Consider the following 11,198-nt stretch of genomic DNA (forward strand, 5'->3'; position numbering starts at 1 on the left):
TCATTAGAGTCCATTGTCCTTTACATCATGCCCTAATTACATTCTATGGCCTCTTTGCCAAGAAATTAAAATGACATGAAGTAAAATATTACAAAACCTCTAAGTATTTACATTCTAACTTTGATATGAAATTGAAACTTAAAATGCAAGAAATAAAAGTGGAGAAAGAGATGAGATATGGATGCTTATGATTAATATGAAACAATGAACAAATGGTTAGTAGCACAAGATATAAAGCAAGTCAAAGCTATCATAACAAAAGTAATGAAAATTAACAAAAAAACAAGCAAAAACTATGTGAAATAGGCCTAAAATCTCATCACCAATGCAAGGCTTGAGTATGACCTATAGTCCTCACAATTCAACATACTTTCAAGGCATAAAAATCCAGGTTTTAAAATGAGGATCCAAGTGTCATTGTAAACTTTGCATTTTTATGCGAATTTAGACCTATTTGCACCATTTATTCACAAAACAAAACTTGCCAAGCAAGCAACCAATCATCATATGCACATGTCCAGTAAAAAACACATTCAAACAGTAGTAAAAACCTCATAAAATCATCCATCATGAACCACAAACATTTATCAAGGATTGGAATTGGAAACAAGCAAATTTTCACCAATTTTTAGCACAAAATATCACAAAATAGTAAGAAAATTAGCCACATTACTTTTGTCAATTTTTACCATGCAACAAATATCACAATAATACTACAAAACTATCAAGAAACATGCATGAAAATTTTTGGAGTTTTTAGAGAATTTTTAGACACAAGCACATGTAAAACTTCACAATTTTCAACAAAAAAATGGTAAACTTTTAACAAGAAAATACTACATATTTCTAATCAAGATTTAACACATAAAAACACCAAAAAAATGTCAAGAAAATGATCAGGAACACATAGGAATTTTTTAGGAATTTTATCATGGCAAATTCATACGCAGTGGGGTGAAAATAGCAAAAAGATCAGTAAAACACGCAGGAAAGGGGGGGGCGCATAGCAATACTGAAAAGAAAAAGGGCAAAAATGTTGGGCTTAAGAAAAAGGCTGGGTTAAGGGTATGGGCATGGAGCAGATCCATGGATCAAACATATAATATTGAAGGAAGTGTGGATATACAGCTTTTTTCCTGAAGCAAAATTTCCTTCTTCCTCTCCTCACACGTACTCCCTCCCTCACAGCTCACAAACAGCACCGCCCCCAACAAACTTCCGGCGGCGGTTGGCCGGCCAGGGGTGGCGGCGCCGCCGCCTGAATTTCTTCTTCCTCTTCTTATGTTATTGCCTTTTCTACTCTTTTCTCTACCTTATACCCAATTCTACTCTCTAAGTCCCCAAATCCTAACCTTGAGACACTAGATCATAAATTTCGAAACAATCACGCAAGATAAAAATGGAATGACGAATGTATGGCAACGTTACCTCAAACAGATCGGAGGTAAGCAAATTGTGACGGAAGACTTCGCCGTAATCGTCCCTTGCACCTTCTCTCTATTTCACGTTCTTCGCCGCTTCGTCGTCACCGGAAATCGCTGCTGACCGCAACTCAGAGCTTCGGTTCTGTTTTCACGATTTGAATTTTGTGTGAATCACGAATCTTCTTGCTTCACGTTCGAATCCATTTCGCCGTTCCTTTTCCGTTCATGATTTGCTTGATTCCAATTTTGTTCTTGGATTGTGAAAGTGAATCTGTCAATTTGGCTTTGTTGCTGTTGAACGCAGGTGGAGGAGGAAAAGAACGGATTGGATCGTGGTTATGATGAAGGAAGTGATTAGGGTGGTTAGAAGTGGATTGTGGTGGTTTTTGTGGTGGAGGAAAGTTGTTGTGGTGGAGGAAGAGTTAGTTAGGGTGGTTTTGTGTTGGTTAGAGGTGGATTGTGGTGGTGGAATGAGGTAGTTAGGGTGGTTTTGGTGGTGGTGAAAGTTAGTTAGGAATTGGTTATGGTGGTGATGTTCACGTGAATGAAGAAGAAGGAGGAAAAGAGAAAAAAGTTTTTTTGTGATTTTTTTGTGTAAATTGTAAAAAAAATGATTGGTCAATGAATGAATTGACCCTAGTTTGACTTATATAGGTGATGTGGGAAAGCTTGGACCAATTGGAAAGAGACATGTGGCACTAGACTTGTAACAAACTCTTAAGGACCAATAGCATTTGGACACATGGCACTTGGACTCTAACAAACTTAAAAGGGATTAAAATGTAAATAACGAAAGTGCGCGGACTAAAATGAAAATTAACACTAAAATTGAATCGAAAAAGTAAATTGAAAATTAACGTAAAATGAGACGATTAAAAACAACAAAGCAGATTAAAACGAATCAGAAATATTATGTGAAATGACCAAAACGCCCCTAGGGACTAAAACGACTAAAAACGACTCAAATGCAATTTTAAAATGATTTTTTTGACAAGGGATTAAAGCAAGAGCTTATTCAAACAAATTAAAAGACTCAGAGACAAATTTTAGAATTTAAACAGGGTTTTAACACATGAAAAGACTAAAATGCCCCTAGGGGCAAAACTGACTCGAAATGACTTCAAATGCAATTTTAAAATGGATTTTGACATAGAATTGAAATGAAGACTTATTCAAACTATTTGAAAGGACTCAAACAAATTTTCAAAGATTGAAAGAAATTTTAACATAGGAAATGACTAAAATGCCCCTAGGGGCTATACTGGCTAAAAAAATGACTTAACTGATATTTTTTGAAATGAATTTTGACATGAGATTGAAACAAGGGCTTATACAAACCAATTTAAAAGACTCAAACAATTTTCAAAGATTAAAATGAATTGAATGCAGGAAATGACTAAAATACCCTTTTACGTGAATTTTGCAAATAATATTGAAATAAAATGCAGAGAAAGATGCAATTAATCAAAGACATACCAAATGACTTATGATGCAAGAAAAGAAGAATTGAACAAGTATTTTTAGGTCCAAAATTAGGGTATAACAGCTGCCCCTATTTAAGTTTCTTTGTCCGGGGAGTCAAGAGACGAAGTCTTAGAATTGACGGGACGAAGATACTTAAATATTAACATTTGCACTGCTTTTGGACATAAAAATACGTTTTCAGATTTTCAAAAACATGAATGCCATGCAACATTTCATTTATGAATGCAAGACAATCAAACCGGAATCTACGGGCTGTGTCACACCACCAAGGGATTTATAGACATCAAGGTAGAAAGAACGGGCAACAAATAGACAGGTACAAGCTATTCTTTGGATCGAACTAGCCACTTGACCAAGGAATACAAAGCAAGTGATAGGTGCAAGCTGTTCTTGGGATCGAACTTGGCACTTGACCGGAAACATAGACATATAGGCAGATACAAGCTGTTCTTTGGATCGAACTTGACACTTGATTGAAAACATAGACATATAGGCAGATACAAGCTGTTCTTTGGATCGAACTTGACACTTGATTGAAAATACAAACGGATAGACAGACACAAACTGTTCTTCGGATCGAACTGGCCGTTTGGCTGGAGACATAGACACAAGGGTTGATACAAGCTGTTCTTTGGATCGAACTTGCTTGTTGGATTATCACCACGTCATGTGGGAGAGTGCAGACTGTTCTCTTAGATCGAACTTGTCGTTTGACCGATAACAAAGCATAAGCTGGGTACAAACTGTTCTTCAGATTGAACTTGCCGTCTGACTGATAACAAAGCATAAGCTGGGTACAAACTGTTCTATCGAACTTGCCGTTTGACCGATAATAGAACATAAGCTGGGTACAAACTGTTCTATCGAACTTGCCGTTTGTCCGGAAGCATAGGTATATAAGCAGGTACAAGTGGTTCTTTTTTGGATCGAACCTGGCGCTTGACCAGTAACAAGATACAAATTGAAAGTCTGGTTTAACAAGATACCAATTGAGGGTAAATTGTCATTGACTTAATTTGAAAGTAGACATGACCATTTTTGTTGGCCCAAGAGTAAATTGACATTGATTTGAATTGAGAATTGACACCGACATTGACATTGACATTGACATTGACATTGGCTTGGCAATTGAAATTGACATTGACATTGACATTGACATTGGCATTGGATATTTTACATTGACATTTGACATTGACATCGACATTGACATTTGACATTTGACATTGGATATTTGACATTGACATTTGACATTGACATTTGACATTGGATACTTGACATTGACATTTGACATTGGATATTTGACATTGACATTTGACATTGACATTTGACATTTGACATTTGACATTTGCATTTGACATTGACATTGGCATTGACATTGGCATTGACATTGGCATTGACATTGACATTTGACATTGACATTGAATATTGACATTTGACAATTGGATATGCAACATGTATGTATGGTATAGCAAGATTATTGGATATATGAGCACATAAAATGCATGATTATGCATGTATGAATGCTTGAAATGCATGATTGGTTTGTAACTTGACAGAGAAAGTTTCACAGAGATAGACGAAACGTTGGAAGATTGGGCACGTAGTGGCTCGTGCTGCGACATATTCACAGGGGAAAACCTCTTTGGAGAGACCGTCGTTGAGAGACGTATCGAAACCATGGCTGAGGGCAATAAAACTTGTAAAGGAGGGACCCTTGGAAAGTCCTTGGATACAGGTCGCCGTTGCTAGGCGTGTCAGTGCTGGGTAAATATTGGATGTTCGCATCTGTGGTCAATGCTTTTTTAATATTCCATTCTTTCATTTTTCATTTTCAAACCCCACTTTTGCCTGAACCGCCCTTTCGGGTTTTCGATTCACCGGGGAATAGGTTCTTTGCATTGCCCCATTTTTGCCTGAATTGCCTTCATAGGTTGTCAATCAGCGGGGTGCTCATTTTTGCCTAAGCCGCCCTTTCGGGTTTTCAACTTAGCGAGCTTTTCATTTTTATTTTTCAATTTTTCATTTTCATTCTGTTTTTTTTTCATTCTTGCCATTGACCACAGATCATCCTGGGGAGTAACCTGCTTGTAACATGTATTGAAATAGACATTGACATTCATTCATTCATGCATGTTTCATTGAAATGTACTTTATTGCTCAGGTTTGCTTTCAAAATAGACAGAAAAAGATTTTTCAATTTTCAAAAATGTTTGTTTCAGACATTAACATTATCAAATAGAAAGAAAATGTTTTGTATATAGCATTGAAAGTAGAAAGAAAATAGAGTTTCAAACAATAGAAAGGCTCAAATTGATGTAGAAGAGTGATAGTCAGCCAAAGGCATGACTCCACGGATTTACAAAGCTTGGAAAATGGTAATTTTATTGGTTGGTGATACATTGAACACGATGACCGCTACATTTCATAGAAATTTTGAATTCACAAGTACAGAAGCCTCTGATGAAGACGATCATTGACAGTTGCAGATGCCCCAAGGGGTGATGGTGATTTGCCAGATATAGTTACTTGTCTTTTATTGTCAACCTCATTTTTGCATGAACCGCCCTTTCGGGTTTTCGGCTCATCGAGGCGCTCATTCTTGCCTGAGTTGCGTACAATCTCAGCGAGCTTTTTCATATATTTGTTTTTTTTGTCCCTAACTTTTGCCTGGATCGCCCTTTCGGGTTTTCGATCCACCGGGAAGCGCATTTTTGCCTAGGCCGCCCTTTCGGGTTTTCGACCTACCACGCTGTTCTTTTCTTTCTAGACAAAGTATTTCTAGACTATATCGGCATTAACAGGATTTGGAAGCTCGACACCATCCATGTGGGTAAGAATCAAAGCACCACCAGAGAAAGCCTTCTTGACGACATAAGGACCTTCATAGTTAGGTGTCCACTTGCCCCTTGGGTCGGGTTGCTGACTTATCCTTCTTTTCAATACAAGTTCGCCTTCTTTGAATTCTCGAGGTCGGACTTTCTTGTCAAAAGCATTCTTCATCCGCACTTGATACAACTGTCCATGAGTCATGGCATCCATACATTTCTCTTCAATCAGATTCAACTGATCATACCGACTTTGACACCATTCAGCCTCAGTTAATTTTGCTTCCATGATTACCCGAAGAGATGGAATCTCCACTTCCAGAGGGAGAACTGCTTCCATACCATACACAAGAGAGAAAGGAGCCCGGTTGAACTGCGCACTGTAGTACGGTAACCATGCAGGGCGAACGGTAGCATTTCGTGCCAGTCTTTGTAAGTAGTGACCATCTTCTGAACAATTTTCTTGATGTTCTTGTTAGCGGCCTCAACTGCACCATTCATCTGAGGTCTATAAGGAGAAGAGTTGTGATGTTCAATTTTGAATTCTTCACATAAATCTTGCATCATGCTATTGTTCAGATTGGAACCATTGTCAGTGATGATCTTGTTGGGAACACCATATCGATAGATGATGTTATTCTTGATAAACTTGACAACCACTTGCTTGGTCACATTGGCATAGGAGGCAGCTTCAACCCACTTGGTGAAATAGTCAATTGCCACTAGGATGAAACGATGTCCATTGGAAGCTTTTGGTTCAATTCTTCTGATCATGTCAATGCCCCACATAGAGAAAGGCCATGGGGAAGATATAACATTGAGAGCGTGTGGAGGCACATGAATCTTGTCAGCATAAATTTGACACTTGTGGCATCTCTTAGCATGTTTGTAGCAGTCACGTTCCATAGTTATCCAGTAATAGCCGGCTCTTAACAGTTTTCTTGACATAGTGTGGCCCGAAGCATGGGTCCCGAAAGTACCATCATGTACATCATGCATCAACTTCTCAGCTTCTTGTTTGTCAACACATCTCAGCAAGACCATGTCATAGTTCCTCTTGTATAGGATTTCTCCGTCCAGAAAGAATCTACTAGCCCATCGTCTCAAAGTCTTTTTATCCCTGTTGGAAGCACCAGGTGGATATTCACGATTCTGCAAGAATTGTTTGATGTTGTAATACCAAGGCTTTTTATCATTCACATCTCTATCAGCTTGATCTGGCATATTTTCAATAGTAAACACATGAGCGGGTCTATCAAGACGCTGCACCTTGATCACAGGCACATCATTCCAGTGATTCACACGAAACATGGAAGACAAAGTAGCGAGAGCATCAGCCATCTGGTTTTCATCTCGAGGGATGTGGTGCAGTTCAACCTTTGTAAAGTATGTCAACAGACGTCTTGCATAGTCATGGTATGGGATCAGCTTCTCATGATGAGTCTCCCATTCACCCTTTATCTGGTTAATAACAAGTGCAGAATATCCATAGATGTCAAGGTGCTTAATTCTCAGATCGAGGGCTTCTTCAATGCCCAAGATGCATGCTTCATATTCAGCTATGTTGTTTGTGCATTCAAAAGTTATTCGAGCGGTGAAAGGAATGTGGTGCCCCTGTGGAGTTACAATGATGGCCCCAATTCCTTTACCATAAACATTAACAGCACCATCAAACACCAATCCCCATTTGCTATTGGGATCTGGCCCTTCATTGATCAGTGGCTCTTCACAGTCTTTTGCTTTCAGATACATAACTTCTTCATCAGGGAAATCAAACTTAATCGGCTGGTAATCATCAAGAGGTTGACAAGCAAGGTGCTCAGCAAGGACACTTCCTTTGATTGCTTTCTGAGCTTTGTACACAATATCATATTCGGACAATAACATTTGCCAACGTGCGATCTTTCCAGTAACAGCAGGCTTTTCGAAGATGTACTTGATTGGATCCATTCGGGATATCAACCAAGTTGTATGATTCACCATATAATGACGCAGGCGTTTGGCAGCCCAAGCTAAGGCACAACAAGTCTTTTCAAGCATTGTATACCGAGTCTCACAGTCGGTGAACTTCTTGCTCAGATAGTAGATAGCATGCTCTTTCTTACCAGTCTCATCTTGTTGACCGAGAACACAACCCACTGAATCATCCAACACTGACAGATACATAATCAAAGGCCTTCCTTCCACTGGCGGGACAAGGATAGGTGGTTCTAACAAGTATTTTTTAATGCTATCAAAAGCTTCCTGGCATTCATCATTCCATACAACAGGCTGATTCTTTCTGAGCAATTTGAAAATTGGACCACAAGTAGTAGTCATGTGAGATATAAATCTTGAAATATAATTCAGACGTCCGAGGAAACCTCTGACTTGCTTCTCAGTTTGAGGGGCCGGCATCTCTCTGATGGCTCGAACTTTGTCAGGATCAACCTCGATGCCTCTTTGGCTGACAATGAAGCCTAGCAACTTTCCAGATCTTACCCCAAATGTGCATTTATTAGGATTCAATCGCAGCTTGTACTTTCTCAGTCTTTCAAACATCTTTTTCAAATACACAACATGCTGCTCTTCATCACTTGACTTTACAATCATATCATCAACATATACTTCAATCTCTTTGTGAATCATATCATGAAACAGAGTTGTCATACCTCTTTGATAGGTAGCACCAGCATTTATCAAGCCAAACGACATTACTTTATAACAGAACGTTCCCCACGGAGTGATGAAGGACGTCTTTTCTCTATCTTCAGGAGACATTCGTATCTGATTATAACCAGAGAAACCATCCATGAAAGAGAACACTTTAGATTGAGCAGTACTGTCAACAAGCACGTCAATATGAGGCAATGGGAAGTTATCTTTTGGACTAGCTTTATTCAAATCTCTGTAATCCACGCACATTCGAACTTTCCCATCTTTCTTTGGTACCGGTACGATATTGGCAATCCACTCAGGGTATTCAGCTGTCATGAGGAAACCCGCATCAATTTGCTTTTGTACTTCAGCCTTGATCTTAAGAGCCATGTCTGGACGAGACCTTCTCAATTTCTGTTTGACAGGAGGACATTCAGGTCTTGTCGGTATCCGATGTTCCACAATCTGGGGATCTAGTCCCGGCATATCTTCATAAGACCATGCAAAGACATCTGGATAATCATGGAGAAGCTGAATGATCTTCTTTTTCACCTCTGGCTCAAGTGCAGCACCAATCTTGATCTCTCGCTTGTTCTCTTCAGTACCCAGGTTAATGAGTTCAATCTCTTCCTGGTGGGGCTGAATGGCTCTTCTTTCTTGCTCAAGCAGTCGAGTGATCTCATACGGTATCTCTTCGTCATTATCATCCTCATCTTCAGCTTCATATACAGGGAATTCAAAATTTGGAGGAACCATAGGGTCACTGTGTTCAACGGGTTTATTATGGTTCAATCTGCATAATATGATTGGGATGATTTTAGAAAAATGTTTTTCATGCAGATTTTTGAAATTAATAAGAAAAATACAGATGTTTTGGTTTTTTCTGGCATTACCATTATTTCCAAGAAAAAGGCACTAAAAAGTAAAAAACAAAGAGTCGTGGGAAAGACGACAACTTTTATTGACAACGGCAATGCCGAAACAAACACGCCCTTACAATGATATCACTTTCGCCTTGGGCAGAGCGAAAGGATTGTTATTTTGAAAACAAGGAAAAACATGAGCAACAAGACACATTACATGGAAGCATGCATGACTAAAGGAACATCAATGGCTTCCCAATTTCTCACAGTGCCTCCTGGTATAACAAATGCAGGCACGTGGCTTTCTTCAGCAGCATCTTCAACAATAGCATTGATGAACCCAGCACTGTAGAAGGTTCCCTTTGAAACAGCAGATGTCGGGGAGAATCCAAGGCCCTCTTTACGCTTGTTTTCCAGAATCTGAATTACTTTGCCCCAGCCAGCAGCTTGCCCTTGTTGAACAGCCCTCTGGGCATCTTTCAGTGAAGCCATGCTAGTACCAGCCCTCCGGGGCTCTGCGCCCTCGACAGTCAAGCCTTGAAACGATGTCCCTTCAGCGGACCCTGCTTCAACACAAGAGAACGATGATACTTGGCTAACTAGATATGCTTCTTCACCATGCACAGTGACAATCTTACCATTCCTCATGAACTTGAGCTTCTGATGCAAAGTGGAAGTTACTGCTCCAGCGTCATGGATCCATGGTCTTCCGAGGAGACAACTGTAGGAAGCATTGATGTCCATAATTTGGAAAGTAATCTGAAACGTCTCAGGACCAATGGTAATTGGCAAGTCCACTTCCCCGAGAACATCTTTGCGGGATCCATCGAAAGCCTTAACCAGATAGCTGCTACCCCTCAGGGAGATCCCATGACGACTTAATTGCCTTAGTGTGGACTCAGGCATTACATTCAATGATGATCCAGTGTCTACCAACACATTGGATATCATGTCAGATCCACAATGTACTGAGATATGTAGAGCCAAGTTGTGGTGCCTCCCTGCTTCGGGGAGTTCATCATCACCGAATCCCAAGTTGTTGCAGGCAGTAATATTACTCACTATCCCATCGAACTGATCCACAGAGACCTCGTGGTCAACATAAGCTTGCTCTAGTATCTTCATTAACACTTTCCTATGGGCTTCTGAGCTCATGAGCAGAGACAGGATGGATATCTTTGAAGGAGTCTGTAGCAGCTGGTCAACAATCTTATAGTCACTTTTCTTGATAAGCCTCAGAATTTCATCCAGATTAGATTCTTCAATAGATTGGCCTGCTGGGCCAGTGTTTTTGTCAACAGGAGGAACAACTGGTGGAGTTACCGTGGCAATGGGTGTAACTACCTTCTTTTGAAACAAGGGTGGACGGACCCTTCCGCTTCTCAGAGTTGTAACTTCACTAGCGACATTGTCAACTGTAGCTGTGGATACCAGAGGCACTTCTACTCCATTCTCAATCATGGTTGCACTGTACTTGTAAGGAATTGCTTTGGTAGAGGTATAAGATACCGGACCGGGTAACCTGATCACCAAAGGCTCAACATTTCTCATCTGAGATACACTTTCAACAGGGGAGTCATGGAACACTGGCACAATCACACATACATCACTGGCAATCAAGTGCTTGTCATCCATCAGGCTCTGGATATCACCTTGCACCACACAACAGCCCATGGGATTTTGCAGACATTCTGAACAAGAATCATGATCATGTTTGAACAAAGAAGCCTGGCAGAGCTTGACATGTAATGGCACCAAGGGAGTAACGACATTGCGGACATCCAACATGGGATCCTCTTGAGGAGCGGGAATCCTTTCAAAAGCCTCAATCATATTGACAGCAGCATGGTTTGGAAGTGGATTGCCGAGGACATGAGGAGCATTATTCTCAAAAGTCAACCGTCCCTTTTCTATTAGGTCTTTCACAATATACTTCAGAGCAAGGCAACCCTCAACATCATGGC

At 40.0% G+C, this 11,198-nt stretch overlaps 1 protein-coding gene across 1 annotated transcript; it reads right to left on the minus strand.

Annotated features, from left to right (window-relative positions):
* Nucleotides 1-9,444: 9,444 nt before the first annotated feature.
* LOC146905203 (uncharacterized) lies at nucleotides 9,445-10,359 on the minus strand. The gene is made up of 2 exons (XM_085728484.1): nucleotides 9,873-10,359; nucleotides 9,445-9,797 (listed from the first exon to the last, which is right to left on the minus strand). Exons 1-2 carry the CDS (start codon nucleotides 10,357-10,359, stop codon nucleotides 9,448-9,450), a joined length of 837 nt encoding a protein of 278 aa, XP_085584610.1. The 3' UTR covers nucleotides 9,445-9,447.
* Nucleotides 10,360-11,198: the final 839 nt, after the last annotated feature.

Source organism: Medicago sativa, chromosome 7 (assembly GCF_051527215.1).
Source record: "Medicago sativa cultivar Bolivia chromosome 7, Bolivia_mono, whole genome shotgun sequence".
NCBI classification, from domain to species: Eukaryota; Viridiplantae; Streptophyta; class Magnoliopsida; order Fabales; family Fabaceae; genus Medicago; species Medicago sativa.